Source organism: Muntiacus reevesi, chromosome 12 (assembly GCF_963930625.1).
Source record: "Muntiacus reevesi chromosome 12, mMunRee1.1, whole genome shotgun sequence".
Classification (NCBI taxonomy): Eukaryota; Metazoa; Chordata; class Mammalia; order Artiodactyla; family Cervidae; genus Muntiacus; species Muntiacus reevesi.
In genome coordinates, this window is record NC_089260.1 from 24,456,764 (window position 1) to 24,480,499 (window position 23,736).

The following is a 23,736-nucleotide window of genomic DNA, read 5'->3' on the forward strand; positions in this document are numbered from 1 at the left end:
GTACGCTTACGACCCTCAATTATTTTGCTTCCAATGCAGACATTTTTCCCCCTAGCTTTAGTAGACCAGGTCCAAAGGTTTCCTGAAAGCAATTAGTCTGGAGGCTCCCCCATGCGATTAAAGAGGAGGAGCGAAGTGGAGGGGCTGTGAAGGTCTCATTTGATTTGTACATTCATTCATATTTCCTTATAATCATTTACATACCGGCTGCTTCTATGGAGTTTCAAATCTAGAGTGGCAAGCAGACCAGTGACGCACGGGCAGCGTTAACTAAGGGTTTAGCTTGGCACGATGCCCTTCCGTGTGAACATTAAGTCCTCGGCCACAGAGGCATAAGGTGCAAACACAGAGCCCTGCTTAGTTCCTCAAACAGATTTAACGAACATTTTTTGAAGTGTATTAGTTCTGCCGAACATTAAAAAAGAAATCGAGGCAAATCCCTTCACGGACGGAGTAAAGCTGGGCACAGATGAGAGATTCGAGCTGAATGCTGCACTGCAGCAGGTCATGAAGAGAATAAGGTACTGATTAGGGAGTGAGTAGAGAATGAAGCACTCATGTAGAAAAAAATGAGAAACCGGGGATGGCATACATAAAAAAAGAAAGAAAGAAAACAACCCAGCTTTTGTTAAGTCATGGTAAAACACACACCTCAAGACAAGCCGACTCTAGCGGCTCCGCCAGGGTGTCCTCACAGTCCCAGCGCGCCGCACGCCTCCCAGTTCGCTCCGCCTCCCAGCTCGCCCCGCCCAGTTCCCCGACTGCCCCTAGTCAGAGCCGCGTGCACGTGCGCAACGGATCCCGCCCCCTTCGCTCCCTCGGCCAATGAAAAGTGGTATCGTAATTCGCCACTGCCTGGTATCGTGTCGCGTGACCAAGTCTCCCCGCCCCCTCGCCCGGCCGCCATCTGGGTCTGAGAAGATGGCGAAGGTGTCAGAGCTATACGATGTCACTTGGGAAGGTAACTGAGGGCGGGGTGGCCGCGGAGAGACCGAAAGCCGCAGGAAGCGGCTCGGGAGTACCTGCTGGCCTCGGAGACCTGGATTCTCCGATCTCTCTTCGGCTCTGGCTCGGCCGAGCTGAGGTGATAGCTGAGGTAGTTAGCTGACTGAGGTGGAGGTGGAGGCTCACCCCTTCCTTGGCTCGGCCTGTGACTGAAGTCTGCGGTGGTCGTCACCGCTTGGGTTGGTAGACTGACTGACCAACCGGCCTACCACCGCGCCCATCCAACGGCCAAGGGCAGCTTCCTCTATAAGGCAACCGGGATCTGGGGCTGTCACACTTTTCCTGTGGCTGCTGGGCGGCGCAGAGGAGGCAGCTCTCGCTGCCCGCTGAAGCGTGTTTGCAGCCGAGATATCCAGGGCCTGTAAAGGGCTTTCAAATGCTCTGTAAGGGGTACAACTCTGTGTAGTAAATTGTGTGGAAAACCCGTAAACATATCTGATTCTTTTCCCTGCTAGTTTACATTCCCTTCTCTTCAAAACTGGGTTTCTGATTCCCCCCTTTTAAACTGATCCTCCTGTCCCACTCCCCTCAAGACGAATTTACACACACGACCCAACTTGCTTCTTATTCCCTGTCAGTAATTCCTTTTCTAAAGCTGGAATAAATTCTTGTTTAATCTGAGGTGGAGTTTGTCTTTAAATTTGGAAGCAGTCAAACTTTGAACCAATTCTGAAAGAGATTGTCCCTTCTTAAAATCTTGAGTGAGAGGTGTGCATGCTGAAGAAAAGAACCTTGAGTTTCTCTAAGGCATGGAATTTGTGTAATTGAAATTTATATTTCCAGCGTTTCACAGTAGACTTCAGTAGCTTGTTTGTTCGGATATCTCAATGATGTTATTTAAATATTTTATTAAAAAACGCCTGATAACGCGTGGGCTGAGAGTTGTATTGGTTGTTCAGTGTCGAGTAAATCTCTCCAATATTGAAAGTTGCAAACAATAATGGGAAAAGGTAAAATTCCTTTATCCTGGAACTAATTCAGTGATTTATTATTGGTTTTGTGGCCTCTAGCATACTGTGAACCACCGTGTTTCTACCCGTATTGGACAATCTGTTATATTAAAGTATTAAGTTCTCAGTGCTAGATCTTGAAGATACCCAATTAAGTAACACACAGCCCCTACCTTTAGGGAGTTCATAATCTGATGGAGAAAGATAAACTTGTAAAAACGTAGTTTTAAAAGGCATGTGTCAGGATATATTCCTTCAGTAGCTATGTGGCTATTATTTTTAATGCTTTTAAAAAATGTTTCAAATAGTTCATGGTTTTTTTGAAAGTGCTATTTTGAAGGTATGTTCAACATAAATTTCTTAGATGATAATATCATGTGTAGACGCACAGGAAATGAGTAGATGCAGTTGAGGTGATTTAACTGAGTAGCTTAGACCTTAACCCTCTGGACATTCTAAAGATGAGTGACATAATTACTTAGATGAGTAAATAATTACTTCCCAGGTCTGTTGAGGAACAAAAGGGAAAAAATATGTTGAAGTGCTTATAAACTATTAAGTAACATATTAAAAAAATGATCTGGCTCCTGCCTGTGTCATCAGCTTTATCTTAAGTTACTTTTCGGGTTACTCTCTGATCTGGCCATACTGGCTTTTGTTGAATTCCCTATGTGCAATATTCCTCTTGTCTTAAGACTGGACATAAGCTATTCCTTCCGATGGAAGTGTTCTTACCTCTTTGTTCTAGTCTTATACTCTTACCCATTATACTCTATCATTTCTTAGAATTCCCCTCAAAAGTCACATACATACTTCAGAGAGCCTTTCCCACCCCCCTCCCGACTTCACCCCTCACCCCCTCCTATTCCTATCCCAACCTGAAAGTTTGAAAAAGACAACAAAAGCAACAAAATTTACCCTTGGTCTATGTATGTATACTATTTAAATATGTATATGTAATATGTATAATGTGTATACTATTATACATATATACTATTATACATATATACTAAATATGTATACTATTTAACTATGTATACTATTGAAATACTTAGCCTATTGTGTTACATGTAAAAATTTTGTCTCTCCTAGAATGAAGAGAGGGCCAGAGCCTTTCTTGTTCTAGAGCGTGAGGTACTGGAGGAACTCAGTAATCTGTTGACTAACTGAATTATTAGTAGGATTAAAATGAACATTAGGGACTTCCCTGGTGATCCAGTGGCCAAGACTCTGTGATCCCAATGCCATGGATCCAGATTTGATCTCTGATCAGGGAACTATTGATGAACCTCATCTAAGAGTGAACATGCTGCATCTAAAGATTCCACCAGCCACTATCAAAAGAAAAAAAAAGCCCCAAAGATCCTGCATATCCAACTTAAAAAAAGAGAAGATTCTGTGTGATGCAACTAAGACCTGGTGTGACTAAATTATATATATACACATACATATATATAAGAATGTTAACAGATCATCACAAATAAGACTGACTATAAGTCATTTTTTTAGTGTAGGAATGATTTTTTAGTATCTTAGACAACTCACTTAACAGTATACCATTTGCTCATTTGTAATTAATGAGTAGAATTAAAATTGCATTTTAGGGCACTTATAGGAAAAAATATTATAGATTTTTCTTTCAGAGACTTAGGGTAACAAGAGGGTGATGGGAAGACCGTCAGGGGTAGTTTTTTTGTTTCAGTTTTTTGCTGAAAGGAGGGAGTGTCTTAAGACTTGTGTCTTAAGAATTCCATTGAATATCATCATTAATTTAAGTAATGGAAATTGTTAGTTCAAAGACTAGTGTGATTTTTGTAATAGGAAAATTTATCACATATTTATAAAAGACATGTATACTGAAACTCTCTTAGTCATTATTGGGTTCTGCAAAAACGTAGGTATATGGTTTATTTATTCAGCCAGTTGAAAGTTACTGATGATGACTATTAAATATATGGAGGAATTTGGAGGTGGGAAAGAGTTGAAGGAGGGTGTAGTCAAGTCAGGTCTCTTGAGAATAGGGTATTTGGGCAGAGTATGGGTAGGATGCCTAGCACAAAGCCTGGCCTATAATTGGCATTGAATGAGTGTTTGAAAAAATATTTATTGAAAATGTTTGAGGGGATTTTAGTTGTATATACTCACTGTCTCTACTTCTCTTTATTCAGTCAAATAACCACAAATTGGTTTCAATACTCTATTAGTTCAGTAGAATTTCTAGTGATCTAATCCCCAGTCTAATGTATCTATTTTGTACATCTATACTACATTTGTCATTGCAGATCATTCCCTCTGAAAAATTCTTTTGTTGGTTTCTTAATAACATTAGGCTCTCTTATTATTTTTCAGAACTTTGCTACATTCTCTACATCCGTTTGCTCCTTAATTTTTGATGTCCTCAGTGGCCCTTTCCTTAGCCCTCTTCTTCATCTGTTATTGGTGGTGATTAATCCTGAGTTCAATAGACTCCTGACTGATGCAGACATAGATGTTATGTGGTCTGTGAGTGCCCTTAAATTATATGCAAAATTGAATGTATGTGTTTTTTTCTCTTTATTTATTTTTATTTTTAAAAATGTATTTGTTTTTAATTGAAGGATTGGTTTCTACCAAATATCAACATGAAACAGCCGTAGGTTTACCTGTGGCCCCTCCCACTTGAACATCCCTAAATGTGTTTTTAAACATGTACATATTTCTGGGAAAAGTTGGTTCAGAGGTTTCATCAGTTTCAAAGAGCTTTAAAAAGATTTAATGCCTTCTGTAGGTAATCATCCACACCTCCCTCTGATTACTGTATTAGTCTATATGCTAAATAACATGTCAAACATGTAAGTACTTTGCACCAGGCACTGTTCCCATTATGCAGCTTTTTTCCTTAACTTATAATGAGCAACAGCATACAAAGGTTAAACTAAACGGAGTAGATCAAATATGGAGTCAGGTTTGTTCTTCCCTATTTTACCCTGCTCTCTTAATTTTTCCTCTTCTGGTGACTGAAGCTTCAGGTTTTTTTTTAGGGTCTTTTAGGAGAAGTCTTTGACAGAGAAACATGTTCTCCACCCCTGTAATAGGTTATGTAAATGAAGAATTAACCTGAGCTCCATTTTGCAATGTCCTGAAGAAACTCCTTTCCTTTGCCCTCTCCCCCTAATCTAGGTGTGTTGGGCAATTTCCCAGTCCCTTAGCACATTAGGTACTCTTATCTGTCTACCATGGTTCATGCTCTTTGCTATAGACTTCATCTAACAAACTCTCTTTAATCCTTAGGGCTTGTTTCACTTATCACAGGTGTCTTCCTTAACCTTTCTCCTTGTCAGGTGGAATTAATCATCCCCTCACCTTGCTTTCTTAGTGCTCTGAGCATAACCACTGTCTTTTATCACATTATTTTGTGGTTGTCTACAGCTTGTCTGTTAACTTGTTGACTTCTTAGGCACATGGGTTGATTCTTTTTTCACTGTTTCTAGAATGTTATAAAAATAATGTATTAATATATTTTTGAATGATTAAGTAGAAGTCATGGGGGACATGACAGTAGGTGAAAGGGGAATGATTTAAGTCAGGGATTTCCCGTTTATATACCTTGGTTATGAATAAGTAGGAATGGAAAGTTGAATACTATTGGTAAGTGGATAAGTGAGAAATTTGACTAAAAAGGAGATGGGACCAGTTTTTCCCATTTAGTCTCTAGTTTATGGAAAGGAATTGTACAGTGTCTTAAAGGACATTGCAGGGTACGGGCAAGGAGTGTAGTTTTGTGAAACAGATCTGTAAAACACTAAATTTATATTCCCAAGACTCTTCCTGTTTTAAAATAATCTGCCAGGTCAACAAAGAGTGTGAACTTCAGATGATAGTTACGGTATAGGGGCTTGTATTGGTTTCTGAAATGGGAGCAGTCTTATGAGACTGAGCCCTTAAACTGTGGGGTATGAATAACTTACTTTTTTGTTTGCCTGCTCAATTCTTCTTCAGTCTTTAAGATTCAGTTTAATTTACTTCCTGTGTAGAATGAGTTAAGCTCATTTGTAGGTTCTCAGTAGAAGGAATTCAGTTCAGTTGCTCAGTCATGTCCAACTCTTTGTGACCCCATGGACTGTAGCACTCCAGGCTTCCCTGTCCATTACCAACTCCTGGAACTTACTCAAACTCATGTCCATCATGTTGGTGATGCCATCCAACCATCTCATCTTCTGTCGTCCCCATCTCCTCCTGCCTTCAATCTTTCCCAGCATCAGGGTCTTTTCAGATGAGTCAGCTCTTCACATCAGGTGGCCAAAGTATTGGAGTTTTAGCTTCAGCATCAGTCCTTCCAATGAATATATAGGACTGATTTTTTTTAGGATGAACTGGTTGGATCTCCTTGCAGTCCAAGGGACTCTCAAGAGTCTTTTCCAACACCACAGTTCAAAAGCATCAATTCTTTGGCCCTCAGCTTTTTTTATAGTCCAACTCTCACCCATACATGACTGCTGGAAAAACCATAGCTTTGATTAGAGGGACCTTTGTTGGCAAAGTAATGTCCCCGCTTGTTAATTCATGATTTTCTAAGACCATTTTTTTGTAAATTCAGGTAGGGTCTATTTTCATCTTATGATTATTTTTGTTTTCTTTTGTAGACTTTGAACTGTAGGGACCAAGATAGTACATATAAAAGTAGTGAAAATCCCATGTGCTTCTCTTTTATTTATTCTCTAGAAGAATAGCATATTGTTATTGATAATTTAACTCATGTATTCAATAACATTCAATAACAACTTAAGTCAGTTATTTAAATCTATACAACATGTGTGTCAGTAGAAGGAAGAAGGTAACTTTATATGAATATGTAAGATTTTTCAGAGGTAAGAGTAGAAAGCATGTATGTAACTGGTGAATTGGACCGTTTATTCTACCTTAACTATATAAAAAAGGGATCTTTTTTCTGGATTAGGTACTCTCCCACTCTTAGTTATTATTTCTGCTTTTATCAAAATGCTGTTCTCTGAAATTCCAGAGTTCCCTATTGTATTAAAACATGCAAAATTGCTCTCTCAACTTTCGTTATTTGCTAGTGCCTTTGGCCTTACTTTACATTATTCATTTTATTCTTTATATATAAGCAAAAATTTCCTTTGTCCTAATTTTTCTGTGTTGATTTCCTTATGTAATTGTGTATTTTTGTATGTTATATGGATTGTTGTAGTAATGTTTTTAAGGGAGTTTTGTGATAAATATTCCTTCAAGGTTGATAGCCTAATGTGATACCCTGATTGTGAAAATTTTATATTCTTGAGTCAGTGGAGCACTTTGAATTTTTTGAGAGTTCAGTGTGTAACATTATTCATTGTTCTGAAAAAATCATCCATAACTTTTATCAAATTCTGAACATTGTAACCTCAAAAAAGCATGATCCATAGTTGCCTGAAGGGATAGAGGATCCATGCCATACAGTAAAGATAGCTGTAATATCAGTTGCAATTTCAGTCTTCTAAAGGATCTGTTGCTCTTGTTAAATTGATTTTCCACTTTATGAAATTTGAGACACCACAGATTTTACATTACTGTGAGTGTAATTTCTTTACTTAAAGAGTTGACTTCATCTTGTCAACTTGTTTGAAATTAATCAAATAATTTGTATATATAATTGCAAGCTTATTTTTTTCAGAAATGCGAGATAAAATGAGAAAATGGAGAGAAGAAAACTCACGAAATAGTGAGCAAATTGTGGAAGTTGGAGAGGAATTAATTAGTGAATATGCTTCTAAGCTTGGAGATGATAGTAAGTTTTTAAATCTATTATGTTCATGCTCAGCACATGTTTCATTTACAGTTTATTTTTTTAAATCCTGTCATTATGATTTTTCTGCTGTTAATATCAATCCATGATTTATTATTGTTTAAAACACTTCTCAGGAATGCTGAATGATAACTTTTTCTTTTTTTTTTTTTTCCGAATGATAACTTTTATTTTTAGAAGGGCTTATCATTATTGGTAGTAGTGAAGCTATCAAATAGGCATTTTTGTTTTAAAGCTCACAAGGCTGTAGTTCTGGGCAGATCAAAAATGTATTTCATAATGAATCTTTTAAAACAGGAAAGGTATTAAATAATTGAATTTTTTTTAACCTGGTAAGATATTAATATATTATGCATTGCTAAAAATATCAGGACACTTTTTCCTTAATTCCAGATGTAATATAATAAATCACTTTTCAGTTGTAAATAATGTTCTTTAAAATATCAGAAGCAGGAAGAATTCATTATCTAATTTCTGTTGTGAGATTTTTATATTAAATTCAGTTTTTTCCTGTTTGTGTGTTTAGTTTGGATCATATATGAACAGGTGATGATTGCAGCCCTCGACTATGGTCGGGATGACTTGGCATTGGTGAGTATATTTTATTTTATATTTAATTTCCTTCGTGAATTATGTATAAGCAGTATGTGGCTTGTAGTGAATGCTTTCTGTAGCTGTTTTTTAGTGCTACTCTTGAGTTGGTAGGACTGACTAGGTACTTTAGGACACATCATATTTTTATATCTTTTTAACAATCCTGAAAAGTAGATATTTAGTGTCCCAGTTTCACTGCAAAGGTTAAATTAGTTGGTGAAGGTATTTTACTTAATAGGTGGTTTATACTATATTATAGAGTTAAAAATAAACATATAGTTTAAAACAGATTTGTCTTTTGGGTTGTTAAATGACTTATGTTTTACATAACATTAAATATTGTTTTGAGATATTTTAAATGTATATCTTAAAATTATTAGAAAATCCTAACATGTACAGAACATGACTTAAAATACTCATACCAGGTATTTAAGTGGGGCCTGATGCATTATGAAAGTAATTTTTAATTTAATTTTAATTAATTTTAAAGTAAAATAATAATAGCTATATTTTTGAACACTCATATGCTAGGCACTATTCTAAATGCTTTACATCATTTTTATTTTACATGCTTTATTTGATCTATATAATTATTTCTTAATTTGATTTGTTTGATAGTATCACTATATTTATTGTATAAATCAGGAAGCAGTGGTTTATGTTTTGTAATCCTGACCTCTTAAGTGCTCCTTCATGCTGCTTCCTCATAAGCCAAGAAAATACAAAAAAAACAATACCAGAGAGTAGAAATACCTGAAGAACATATACAAGTCTAATTGGCATTGTCCTTTTCATTGTAATTTGTGTTAGTAGTACATTTAATTCTGGTGGAGTTGCCCATGATAAAAAATATTCCACAAAACATTTGTATTACCTTTAAAACCTATGAGACATAGTCTTTTGAACAACAACAGAGGTGGCAGCTTATTTTTTGCTGGAAATTTTGAAATAATTTTTTGTATAGCAAAATGCTATTTGATAAAGTAGGAGATCAAGTGAGTAGATAACTTTTTTGGTAACAGTGTTTTTTTTAATGGTTCAGAATTTCAGCACAGTTAGCTTTACTGAACAAGTACTATGAGTTTTGCATGATATCACAGAACTAATTGAACTTCACTTTCTGTTTTAATTAACTTGAATATTTTTCTTATTATAGAATTTACAGACACAGACTTTGAAACTATACTGCCAAATCATATTAAAACTTATTTTCTTATTAATAATCTGTTCATTAGTTAAATGCATTTTTAATCACTTATGATTTGGGGAACTAGAAAGGATCATTTTTATCATCCTTAACATTTCTAAGACTCTTATAATCCCTCATGCTGAATAAATATTTGATTATTTGTTTAGTTGAGTTGATGGGTAAATTATGAATATCTGCCAAAGGAAGATTGGTACTCCATTGATATTTTGTCTGTATTTTATGGGCCTAAATCAGGACAAGTGTTCTGACAAGGTGATTGATTAATATATGATTTGAACAAGGCAAAATTAAAGTGTTAATAATATTTGATCGAGACTTCAGAGTACTGCCAAAGAGCTTAATTTTTATCTAGAGAATGCTTATGCAGTAGTTAGGAAGAAAAGGCCAGGAAACTGTTGTAGTTAGTTAAGGTGGGCTTGATTCATTATGGAAGCAGTTTTTAAGGAGGAGTGATATAGTAGTATTCAAAGACTCATTCAGTTCAGTTCAGTTGCTCAGTCGTGTCCTACTCTTTGTGACCCCATGAATCGCAGCACGTCAGGCCTCCCTGTCCATCGCCAACTTCTGGAGTTTACTCAAACTCATGTCCATCGACTCGGTGATGCAATCCAGCCATCTCATCCTCTGTCGTCCCCTTCTCCTGCCACCACTCCCTCCCAGTATCAGGGTCTTTTCCAATGAGTCAACTCTTCGCATGAGATGGCCAAAGTATTGGAGTTTCAGCTTCAGCATCAGTCCTTCCAATGAACACCCAGGACTGATCTCCTTTAGGATGGACTGGTTGGATCTCCTTGCAGTCCAAGGGACTCTCGAGTCTTCACCAACACCACAGTTCAAAAGCATCAATTCTTCGGCGCTCAGCTTTCCTCATAGTCCAACTCTCATATCCATACATGACCACTGGAAAAACCATAGCCTTGACCAGAGGGACCTTTGTTGGCAAAGTAATGTCTCTGCTTTGTAATATGCTATCTAGGTTGACCATAAGTTTCCTTCCAAGGAGTGAGCGTCTTTTAATTTCATGGCTTAGTGGCCCCCATAATCTCATTTTCTTAGTTAAGAGTTTGACTAGTTTCTGAGAACTCATTGTTGTCCTCACTGTAAATTCACAGTTGTTCTTTCACTCCATTTTTCATTACTGATTAATTTCACTTATGTCATTAGATCTCAGTAATGAAATTATTTAAGAAGATACACTGAAGACTATGAAAGGCATTCCTTAAAAATCATTTAGTATATGTCGTGTAATTACTGTCCTTCAGGTCTTTTTATAATTTTTTTTCTTTTTAGTTTTGTCTTCAGGAGTTGAGAAGACAGTTCCCTGGAAGTCACAGAGTCAAGAGACTAACGGGCATGAGATTTGAAGCCATGGAGAGGTAACTGAATCTTGCATATAGTGTGATCCTGTTTTCAAATGGCAAACATGGGGTCTTAAATTTAGGTCCTCCTGCACCAGTGGCAGCATCATTAATTATGCAAGATCTTTTGCTGCTCAGCTTCAGAATAGTGTCAGAGTACTTCTCAGCATCAATCCTCCAAGTTATTCCCATTAGATAGAATTTGACATAAGAGAGGAATCCATTTATCATCTTTGGCCTCGTGGAATGGGATCATGCTTTGGATTAAGAACTGACTTCATATCCTGTTACTAAGGATTTATTATCTTTTGACCTGGAAAATTATTTAACCTGTTTTAAGTTTTTTCAGTCTTATTCCTCTGTAAAACAAGAATATTACCAGCTTGTCAGGGTTGTTTTGAGAATTAGTAATGATATATGTATAGTGCCCTCATAGGCACTCAAAATATAGAAACTACTATATATATATATTTTTTTTTAATTGAGATATAATTGATACAGGGACTAAGACTAAGGGGAAAATATGTTCAGTCATGTTCGAATCTTTGTGACCCCATGAACTGCAGTCGGCCAGGCTCCTCTGTCCATGGGGATTCTTCAAGCAACCCACTGGAGTGGATTGCCATGCCCTCCTCCAGGGGATCTTCCCAACCCAGGGATGGAACCCAGATCTCCCTCATTGCAGGATTCTTTCTTTACCTACTGAGCCACCAGGGAAGCCTGTAATTGATATATAACATTATATTAGTTTCAGGTGTATAGCATAACAGTTTGATAAATGTGTATGTATATTGTGAAATGATTACCATAATAAGTTGAACATTCGTCATTATAGTTATAAATTTTTATTTTCTTATAAGAATGTTTAAGATTTACTCTGTTAGCAACTTTTAATTATACAACACAGTATTGTTAGCTATAATAAACCATGTTGTAGTATGTCCCAGGATTTAATTTATAACTGGAAGTTTATACCTTTTGACCACCTTCACCCATTTCTCCCAATCCCCATCCCCTCCTCTGACAACCACTAATCTGTTCTATGTAGCTATGAGTTCATGTTCTCTTTGATTCTACATGTAGGTGAGATCACATAGTATTTATCTTTCTTGGTCTGACTTACTACACTTAGCATAATGCCCTTAAGGTTCATCCAGGTTGTCATAAATGGCAGAATTTCTTTCCTTTTTATGGCTAATATTACATTGTGTTAATATATACAGTTAAACTTTGAACAGCATGGGTTTGAATCGTGTGGGTCCACTTAATACATAAATTTTTTTTTTTATAGTAAATATTACAGTGCTGCACAGTGTGTAGTTGTTGAATCTGTATGTAGAATCTTGACGAAGGAAGGACCAAGTATATGGAGAGCCTATTCTAAGTTTTATATATATATATATATATATGGAATTTCAACTTGATGTAGGTTTGGTTTTTAAACCTACATTTAAGTTATTATGTATTATTTATGGAATTTCAACTGTGATATAGGCTTCCCTGATTACTGCATTGTTCAAGGGTCAGATTTCTTTATCTATTTATCTATTGATAAACACTTCTGTTATTTCCATGCCTTGGCTAGTGTAAATATTTCTGCAGTGAACATGGGGCTTCAGATATCTTTTCAAGTTAGTGATTTTATTTCCTTTGAGTGAATACCCTAAATTAGAATTGACTTTATCAAATGGTAGTTCTGTGTTTAATTTTTTGAGGAACCTTTATACTGTTTTCCATAGTGATTGTGTCAATTTACATTCCGTCTACAATGCAGTTCCCTTTTTTCCACATCCTCACCAAGACTTGGTATGTTTTGTTTTTTTGATAATAGTCATTCTAACAGGTATGAGATGATATCACATTGTGGTTTTAATTTTTATTTCCCTGATGATTACTGATGTTGAGCACCTTTTCATGTATTTGTGTGTCTTCTTTAGGAAGATGTATATTCAATTCCTCTGCTCCTTTTTACTTAGATTGCTTTTTTATTTTTGCTATTGAATTATATAAGCTCTTATAATATTTTGGCTGTTAGCCTCTTATTAGATATGATTTGCAAATGTTTTCTCCCATTCCATAGGTTGCCTTTTCATTGTGTTGATGTTTTCCTTTGCTGTGCAGAAGCTTTTTAGTTTGATGTAGTCCCACTTGTTAACTTTTGCTTTTGTTAACTTTGCTTTTTATGTGAAATTCAAAAAATCACCAATACTGATGTCAGGGAGCCTACCACCTATGTTTTCTTCCAGGGGTTTTATGGTTTCGGATCTTCTGTTCAGCTCTTTAATCCAGTTTTGAGTTTTTCTATGTGGTGTAAAGACGGAGGTCCAGTTTCACTCAGCTGTTTAGTTTTCCAACATCACTTATTGAAGAGAGTGGTTTTTTCCTATTGTATATTCTTAGCTTCTTTGTTGTGAACTAATTGACCATATATGTGTGGGCTCTCTGTTCTGTTCCATTGGTCTATGTGTCTGTTTTTATGTCAGTACCATATTGTTTTGATTAATATAGTTTTGTAATATAGTCTGAAATCAGATAGCTTGATCCCTTCATCTTTGTTTTTCTTGCTCATGATTACTTTGGCTATATGAGATCTTTTGTGATTCTATACAAATTTTAGGATTGTTTTGTTCTATTTCTTTGTGAAATGCCATTGGGATTTTAAGAATTGCACAGAATCTATAGATTTCTTTGGATACTATGGATATTTTACCAATATTAATTCTTCCAATTCTTGAGCATGAGCTGTCATCTCATTTATCTGTATCAGTTTCTTTCATCAGTATCTTAAATTTGCAATATATAGGGCTTTCAACTCTGATTAAATTATTTCTAGGTGTTTTATTCTTTTTTATGCAGTTATAAATGGGATTGTTTTCTTAATTTCTCTTTCCAATAAGATTCTTATTAGTGTATTGTAACACAACAGATTTTTGTATATTGATTTTGTATCCTGCAACTTCACTGTTTGTTACTTGTAACAGCGTTTGATGGCATAAGTGTTGATTGTCTTCATCTGTCTGGCAGTTTTGGATGCAGTGGCTTTCCCTGTAAGTTTAATTGTCTGATGGATCTACGAGTAGTTGGTTTGGTATGTTTATCTTTTTCTTGTGAGGATAGGAGTGATGATTTCCAGTCTTTATGTGCCAGAACAGGAACCAGAAATCTGAGTATCTTTTCATGCGGTTTTTGGACATTTATATATGTTCTTTGAAGAAATGTCTGTTCATGTTTTCTGTTTTTAAATGGATTAATTTATGTCTTTTTATTATTTAGTTGTAAGAGGTCTTTATATATAGTCTAGATGCAGGTCTTTTATCACATATATTTGATTTGCAAAAATTTTCTTGCATTACTCGGCTTGTCTTTCACTTGTTCAGTGATGTCCATTGATTGCAAAACATTTTTTAAAAAATTAAGTTCACTGTTTCTTTTGTTGCTTATCATTTGGGTATTATTTCTAGAAACCACTGCCTAATTCAAGGTCACAAAAATTACACCTATTTTCTTCTAAGTGTTTTATAATTTGGATTTTTACACTGAGATCATTGACAAATTTTGAGTTAATATTTTTTATGGTATGAAGCAGGTGTCCAACTCTATTCTTTCTTTTGTAGATATCTGGTTGTCCTAGCACCAGAAAAAACTACATTCCCCATTGAATTGTCTTGGGCAATTAAATCAGTTGAATGTTAATTATGTTACGGTTTATTTCTAGGCTTTGAGTTCTTTTCCATCAATATATATGTTTATTGTATACCACACTGTGTTGAATCCAATAATGATATTGTAGCTTTGTAGTAGTTCTAAAATTGGGGGGGGTGTCCTTCAACTTTGTCCTTTTTTTTTTTTAAAGATTATTTTGTCTATTCTCAGTCTCAAGTTTTTTTTTTTTCTCTTAAGTTTTTATATTCATTTTATAGTCAGGTTGTTGGTTCTTACCTTTTTAACTTGGTGCTTTAGGTGAGACAGGGTTTACTTGTACTTCACTTGTAGTTTTTTTCTTGCAAGATTTATTGATACAATTTCTCTTAACTCTCTTATTCCTTGACTTTGGCTTATCTGTTTTATCTATGTGTATTTTAATATCTTTGGATCTTCTCTGTTAGTAAGCAAAGGGCATGGATAAATAAAATAGTATTGCAGTTAGCAGAAAATAATTTTGTATCAGAGAGCAGAATGGAAGAAATCTGCAAAGGATTGCTCCTGAATCAGTATTCTATTCTATTAGCACTTTTTTTTTTTTTTTTTTACTTCAAATAGTATGAATTCCTAGACCATTCTTGAAATATATGAATAACAAAACACATCCCAGAGTCTAAGATGAATGATTTTTCAGATTATCTTTTTAACACACTTTAATAGAGATCATTTCTCTACCTTCTTTCCAATCATACAAAAAATTAATATGGTCGTAATAATTTATTCTTAAGTATTAACTCAAGTTTCTAGCGAACTCTAGTTTCTTTAAGCCTTTATACTTTAATTGAAACTCATATCATTTTACCTAGTAAGATTTTACTATTTTTCCAGAAAGAGTGGTTGTTTATGTGTTTTTGTTACATAGGACCTTTAACCATTTTCATACATGATTGTGTGAATTAGAATTATCTGTGACATTTAAAAAGTACGTAGTTGCCTAGTCTTCACTGTACTGACATGTCTGAAATCAATCAGGGGAGTAATGCAGGACAGTAGACAGGTAGATTTGAGAATGTTGTTGACTCAAGATAAATTTTTATGGACCTTCAGTGTATTAATCAGGATTCTCTAGAGAAAGAGAACCAATGAGATGTGTGTGTGTGTGTCTGCGCGCATGGGTGTGCATAATGGAGATTTACTATGAGGCAGATATGGAGGCTGAGAAGTCCCAAGATCTACTGTTTTTGACCTGGAGACCCAGGAAAGCTGGTACTGTAATTCAGTCTGAGACCAGGTCTGAAGGCCTGAGAACCAGGGGAGCTGATGGTGTAAATTTCAGTTTGAAGTCTGAAGGCCGGAGAAGGTGAGATAAAATGTCCCAGCTTTAGGAGTGTGAGGCAGTAAAAGGAGATGAATTCCTCCTTGTTCTGTTTAGGCCCTCAAGGGATTGAATGGTGGCCACCACATTGGGGAAGGCAGTCTGTTTTACTAAGTACATGAATTGAAATGCTAATCTCATCTGGAAACACCTTTAGACATACCCAGAAATAATATTTGATCTGGGCACCCCATGATTGACACAGAAAATTAATCATCACACCCAGTTTTTACATAAATTATTTTTTTAAAATTATAACTTAAATATGTTCGAATGTAAAACTATTAATGCCTTATGTATATAGTTTTCAAACTATAAAGACAATGTAGGTTTTCTAATAAAATACCAAAAAGACTCAAAAATCTTAAGAATTCACATTATTAGTATCATTGTATTAATGAAATGAATGGTTTCCTATTTTCCTCTGTCATTTCCATTATATTTCCCAGAGGTTATATACGAGGAAGAAGATCCCCAGGTGATTCTTATGTACTTTGTCTTGTGAGAACCAGTGCTTTTTAGCATTAATTTTTGCCCTTGTTTATATACTTTATTGTTTTGTTTTATTATTATTTAATGATTTTATTTTCTGTTTTCTGTGGTTGCAGATTCTTGTGAGGCTAGCATACCTATAATCAAATATTACCATGTATTTGATTTCTAAAGTGATTTTCTTTTTCTGAGCTATTGCTAACTCTGATTAACTTAGGATGTAGTGATGCTGTTTGGCCTTTGCATGGTATAATCACATTTAAAAATTAAGCCTGCTTTTAATTTTCTCAGTAGTCTGCTACCATTAGTTAAAATATTCTTATCTATTGACATGACTGTAATCACAAATACAGTCTTGATCATTAAAATTGTGGGGCAATGTTCGATTAAAGGATGTGTCATGTGATGATATAGAATATTCTATGTGTTAAGTATCATTAAGAGAAAAACTTAAAAAATTATCATAGAGAACTTAAGAATAGATCTCAAGAGTATATCTGCTGTCCCTAGTTTTATAAACACTGCTATAAAAGTTTTTAAACATGGATTTTTGCTTTCTCTAAAGATCTTATATGGAAGTGAAGAAATTGATTGGAAGGGAGTTGGGGGATATGGATATGGTTAGGAAAGAATTTCAGAATCACTTAACTATCTCCTTATACTCCAAATAAGATTACCATATATAGGAGTGTATTGTTAGATAAAGTGCTTTATGTGATTTCTGATGTATCACTCCTTTTGATTCACTATCATACAGTGTTAATCTTGGCTTCTTAGTTTTATCCTGTCATATTTGATTATTTTTTCACTTGATAAATATGTTGTTTCCCATGTGAGATTATGAACTATGGAGTTGGAAAGACTTTTGTTTTACTTGTATAGAATGCTTCATTTATTTTTATTTATTTATTTATTTTTTACTTGTATAGAATGCTTCATTTATTTTTTTTAATTTTTTTTATTTTTTGAAGTATTAGGAACTTTTCCCCTTTATGATAACCCTATATGCAAAACAGAAAAAGAGACACAGATGTACAGAACAGACTTTTGGACTCTGTGGGAGAAGGCGAGGGTGGGATGTTTCAAGAGAACAGCATGTATATTATCTATAGTGAAACAGATCACCAGCCCAGGTTGGATGCATGAGACAAGTGCTCGGGCCTGGTGCACTGGGAAGACCCAGAGGAATCGGGTGGAGAAGGAGGTGGGAGGGGGGATCGAGATGGGGAATACATGTAACTCCATGGCTGATTCATGTCAATGTATGACAAAATCCACTACAATATTGTAAAGTAATTAGCCTCCAACTAATAAAAATAAATGAAAAAAAAAATAAAAGGAAAAGACTCTTGAGAATCCCTTAGACTGCAAGGAGGTCAAACCAGTCAGTCTTGAAAGAAATCAGTCCTAAATATTCATTGGAAAGACTGATGCTGAAACTGAAGCTCCAATACTTTGGCCACCTAATGCGAAGAACTGACTCACTGGAAAAGACCCTGATTCTGGGAACGACTGAAGGCAGGAGGAGAAGGGGATAACAGAGGATGAGATGGTTGAATAGCACAGTGACTTGATGGACATGAGTTTGATCAATCTCCAGGAGTTGGTGATGGACAGGGAAGTCTGGCATGCTGCATTCCATGGGGTCGCAAAGAGTTGGACACAACTGAATGACTGAACTGAACTAAACTGATATGAGGTTGTAACCCAACAAAGTATATTATGTGTACATACTTGGTTTGGTCGCTAAGTTGTGTCCAACTCTTGCGACCCTATAGGCTGTAGCCCAGTGGGCTCCTGGTCCATGTGCATGGGATTTTCCAGGCAAGACCAGAGTGGGTTGCCATTTCCTTCTCCAGGGGATCTTACCAACCCAGGGATCGAACCCAGGTCTCCTGCACGGCAGGCAGAGTCTTTACTGACTAAGCCAACAGGGAATTCCTTAATAGGTGCTTAATGAATTGAACTGTACCAGCTAAGAAAAGAAAAACTCTCATAAATATTTATTAAAGGAGAATTAACACATAGATTGGGGCTTCTCAGGTGGCTCAGTAGTAAAGAATTCCCCTGCGAAGCATGAATTTGATCCTTGGGTTGGGAAGATCCCCTGCAGAAGGAAATGGCAACCCACTGCCATATTCTTGACTGGGAAATCCCATGGACAGAGGAGCCTGGCAGTCTACAGTCCATGGGGTCACAAAAGAATCAGACATGACTTAGCAACTAAGAAAAAAAATATTTAGATCATTTCCTTGTGAAAATATTTGTTAAAATTAAACTTAAAAAAAAAAATACTTTATTTGCTGTAATTCTGGGTGTAACTGGGACCACAGAGGTATCTCTTTGAGCTGTAGTTTTTACCTTTGTATTTAGACCAAGTCAAATCAGTATGTTTTTGAAGTAAGTTTTTCTATAAATATTTTATTTATGATTTTTTTTTGTTTAGAAAATGACATTGTATCAAACTTACTGTTATGTGAAGGTCAGAATATTCTTAGTAGTAATTGTAAATACTTATAAAGTCTTTTCAGTTTAATCTTTTTCTGTATTTACTATTTGTCATTAAATTTTAAGGTAATGATTCTTGATTTTTCTTTTTCTTTTTAAATAGATATGATGATGCTATTCAGCTATATGATCGAATTTTACAAGAAGATCCAACTAACACTGTAAGTTAGCTGGTTGTCCTGAAGATCAGTTAATTCTGTGTTAAGAAGTGAAATTATTTTAGAAATAATGGAAAAATACACATGGAAACATATTTTGTTATTTGAAATATCTCATGATGGGTCACTTTAAAAAAAAGTAGGTTTTAACTCTTCAGTTAAATTTGACTTACAAGATCTCTTATTAGAAAGCAGCTAGTTAAAATTTAGATAGAATAAATTTTATGTGCTTGTAAAAACAAACACCTGTCAGAACTTACAGTTTCTGCAATATTTAGAAGTTCATTAAATACTAACTTGTTTGGGTAGTTATGTTTTAGTTGTCTTATTGAAAAGTGAAAGATGTCATCTCAGTAATTAATGTATGGAATTAATTAATGAAAGGCTTTTTGGTAGTATTACCTGTTCTAAAAATGTCCTGGTAGAAAAAAAAATTATTAAATATCAAGAACATTTTAGTTTACTATATTGGTATAATGGCTTAGATTATTTCTTTTAATATAATCCCAACCCAGGGAAATTTTCTCTGTAAACTTCCTAGGTGTTTTGTAGATATTTAAATGGTAAGGATTCTCAGAATATAGAAATTCAGGGAAAAGTTTTGACAACTGCAAGCTTATGTATTATTAAAAAGCAGTTAATTTAGATATCCCAAATATCTAAAAAGTTAAAATCGAAAAAAATTTAATAATCTTTTATTTATCCTAATATGTTGCTCTCTGTTTTAATAAAACAATCCCTTATAAAAAGCACCATTTTTCTTTTCCTAAAGATTTTCTCATGTACTTATTTCAGCTGTAAGATTTCACCACAGTTTTAAAAGGTATTCATTTTTTTTTTGCAGCCATATATTGAAAATATGATACCAGATTTCTGAAAAACTTGTTTCATGTAATTTTTTCATGCTAGTTTAAAAATCAGTAGTTTGTAATGTATTTTTTGAATTAGAAGTCAAATATTTCTGTGTCAGTTTAAGTTGGGCATATTTCAAAGAAATTAGTTCACTACAGGTTCTAAGATAATATGTAACTAAATATTATCCTGCCTTTGTAGTACTTTCCATGTTTTATGAGTTGGCTCCCCTCAGGTTATCTGAGGGGGTAGTAACTAAATCATTTGGTTGTTAGGTAAACATTCTAGAACAAAGTGACTGAATTCAGCTTTGTTAGATGTATTATTCTTTCATCAAATATTATTTTTATCTAATCTTCCCTCAGTCCCTTCTGTCCTTCTGGAAATATTTATTTGAGTATCTGTCAGGAGCCACCAAAGTGTTGGTGTTACTAAAAATAAACACAGTATTTCTGTTACCATATCCATAGAAAGCACTGTGGTAGACATTAAGGGAGAACAACAAAGCCATATAAGGCCTACAACTAATAAAGTCTGGTAGGGGAAGACTTTACTTACATTAAACAGTACAGACAGAGTGCCTAAAGAACTGTGGATGGAGGTTCATGACATTGTACAGGAGGCAGAGATCAAGACCATCCCCAAGGAAAAGAAATGCAAAAAGGCAAAATGGTTGTCTGAGGAGCCCTTACAAACAGCTGTGAATAAAAGAGAAGCAAAAGGCAAAGGAAAAAAGGAAAGATATACCTATTTGAATGCAGAGTTCCAAAGAATAGCAGGGAGAGATATGAAAGTCTTCCTCAGTGATCAATGCAAAGAAATAGAGGAAAACAGTAGAATGGGAAAGACTAGAGATCTCTTCAAGAAAATTAGAGATATCAAGGAAACTTTTTCATGCAAAAATGGGCACAAGAAGGACAGAAATGGTATGGACCTAACAGAAGCAGAAGATATTAAGAAGAGGTGGCAAGAATACACAGAAGGATTGAACAAAAAAGATCTTCACGACCCAGATAATCACGATGGTGTGATCACTCACCTAAAGCCAGACATCCTGGAATGTGAAGTCAAGTGGGCCTTAGGAAGCATCACTATAAACAAAGCTAGTGGAGGTGATGGAATTCCAATTGAGCTATTTCAAGTCCTAAAAGCTGAAGCTGTGAAAGTGCTGTACTCAATATGCCAGCAAATTTGGAAAACTCAGCAGTGACCACAGGACTGGAAAAGGTCTGTTTTTATTCCAATCCCAAAGAAAGGCAATGCCAAAGAATGCTCAAACTACCACACAATTGTACTCATCTCAAATGGTAGCAAAGTAATGCTCAAAATTCTCCAAGCCAGGCTTCAAAGTATGTGAACCATGAACTTCCAGATGTTGAAGCTGGATTTAGAAAAGGCAGAGGAACCAGAGATCAAATTGACAACATCCGTTGGATTGTCAAGAAAGCAAGAGTTCCAGAAAAACATCTGCTTCTGCTTTATTGACTGTGCCAACGCCTTTGACTGTGTGAATCACAACAAACTCTGGAAAATTCTTAAGGAGAAGGGAATACCAGACCACCTGACCTGCCTGTTGAGATATCTGTTCACAGGTCAGGAAGCAACAGTTAGAACTGGACATGTAACAACAGACATGTAACTGCACATGTAACAACAGACTGGTTCAAGATAGGGAAAGGAATACGTCAAGGCTGTATATTTTCACCCTGCTTATTTAACTTATATGCATAGTACATCATGAGAAGTGCTGGGCTGGATGAAGCACAAGCTGGAATCAAAATTGCTGGGAGAGATAGCAATAACCTCAGATATGCAGATGACACCACCCTTATGGTAGAAAGTGAAGAAGAACTAAAAAGCCTCTTGATGAAAGTGAAAGAGGAGAGTGAAAAAGTTGGCTTAAAGTTCAACATTCAGAAACCTAAGATCATGGCATCTGGTCGCATCACTTCATGGGAAATAGATGGGGAAGCAGTGGAAACAGTGACAGACTTTATTTTTTTGGACTCTAAAATCACTGCAGATGGTGACTGCACCCATGAAATTAAAAGATGCTTGCTTCTTGGGGAAAAAGTTATGAACAACCTAAAAAGCATATTAAAAAGCAGAGACATTACTTTGCTGACAAAGTTCCATCTAGTCAAAACCATGGTTTTTATAGTAGTCATGTATGGATGTGAGAGTTGGTCTTAAAGAATGCTGAGAGCTGAAGAATTGATGCTTTGGAACTGTGGTGTTGGAGAAGACTCTTGAGAGTCCCTTGGACTGCAAAGAGATCCCAACCAGTCCATCCTAAAGGAAATCAGTCCTGAATATTCGTTGGAAGGATTGATGCTGAAGCTGAAACTCCAATACTTTGGCCCCCTGATGCAAGGAACTGATTCATTTGAAAAGATCCTGATGCTGGGAAAGATTGAAGGCAGGAGAAGAAGGGAATGACAGAGGATGAGATGGCTGGATGGCATCACGACTCAATGGACAAGAGTTTGAGTAAAATCCGGGTGTTGGCGATGGAGAGGAAGGCCTGTCGTGCTGCAGTCCATGGGGTCACAAAGAGTCAGACACGACTGAGCGACTAAACTGAACTGAAACATTAATGTTACTGTGTAGAAGTTTCATGGTTATATCCATAGTTATAATTCAAGCTTTTATATTGTAGGGCTTTGCATTGTCTAACACTGACTCTATGACTCTTTTGTCGATCTTGTGCTCCTGTATTCCTGGATATCCAGTATAAAAATGAGGTTATTCATTAAAGTTTTAGGGAACTCTCTTTCCCTCTCATATGCATTCATTATTCTTTCAAAAAATATTTGTTGAGTGCTTGCTATGTGCTTGGTATAGAGACTAGAAGGATGATTTAGACATCATCCTTGACTTTGGTTTAGAGAGGTAGCAAGATATACTTAACAGATTGTAGACCTTGAAATAGACTTGCTAAATCCTGATTCTTTGGTGATTTGCTACAGTATTTCTGAGCCTTGTAGGCCTTGATGGTTGAGTTTGGCTTAACTAAGACAGATGACGGGCTGAGGAAAGACATCATATTCCATGATGCAATGAGTAAACCTTAGCATTATTAAAGTACACGACCTACCTTGGGAGAAAAGAAAAAAGTGAAGTGGAACTTTCAAATTTAGGGAGGTTGCTAAAATGGGTCATCTCATCTATTTTTTAAAAATTGTGAAATGCTCTTTTGAAAAAAGTAGTATGTACGCATGTTAAAAATTGCAAACAGTACTAGCATATATGTTGAAAAATAAGTCCTCCCATCCCAGATCTCAAGCCCTCCTTCACTTAGGCAAATGTCTCTTAAGAATGTTTCCAGAAATTTTTTTCTCATGCACACACAAATAGGTCTTTATGCGTGTGTGTATGTGTATGTGTCCCTTTTGATAGGGAGAATGGTTGGAAATGCAGATGGTGGCATACTCTACCTCTTAAGTGAAAGTGCTCAGTTGTGTCCAGCTCCTCTGTCCATAACAGTTTTCAGGCAAGAATACCAGAGTGGGTTACCCTTCGCTTTTCCAGGGGATCTTTCCAACCCGGGATTGAACCTGTGTCTCTTCTTTTTTTTTTTTTAATCTCTCCCTTTCCTCCCTCCCACTCCTGCTGAACTGTATCTCTTGCATCTTCTGCATTGGTAGGTGGATTCTTTATCACTGAGCTCCCTGGGAAGCCCCAAACTCTACCTAAGTCTGTGTCAGCACATCCTTTATCTCATCCTTTAAGTCGCTGCATCGCATTGTAGTATATGGATGTATAATCCTTGTTTTGATGAAAAACTTTCTTGAACTAGTTAAGTCCCTT

The 23,736-nt window shown here is 35.8% G+C and overlaps 1 protein-coding gene across 1 annotated transcript in view; it reads left to right on the forward strand.

Moving 5' to 3' along the window:
* The first annotated feature begins 873 nt into the window (after nt 1-873).
* The window catches only part of EMC2 (ER membrane protein complex subunit 2), a 47,968-nt gene continuing 25,105 nt past the window's right edge, over nt 874-23,736 (forward strand). The window contains exons 1-5 of the mRNA XM_065902957.1: nt 874-961; nt 7,606-7,719; nt 8,264-8,328; nt 10,832-10,917; nt 19,020-19,077. Of these exons, the coding sequence (XP_065759029.1) occupies nt 922-961; nt 7,606-7,719; nt 8,264-8,328; nt 10,832-10,917; nt 19,020-19,077 (363 nt within the window). The 5' untranslated portion in view covers nt 874-921. The remainder of the gene's footprint in view (nt 962-7,605; nt 7,720-8,263; nt 8,329-10,831; nt 10,918-19,019; nt 19,078-23,736) is intronic.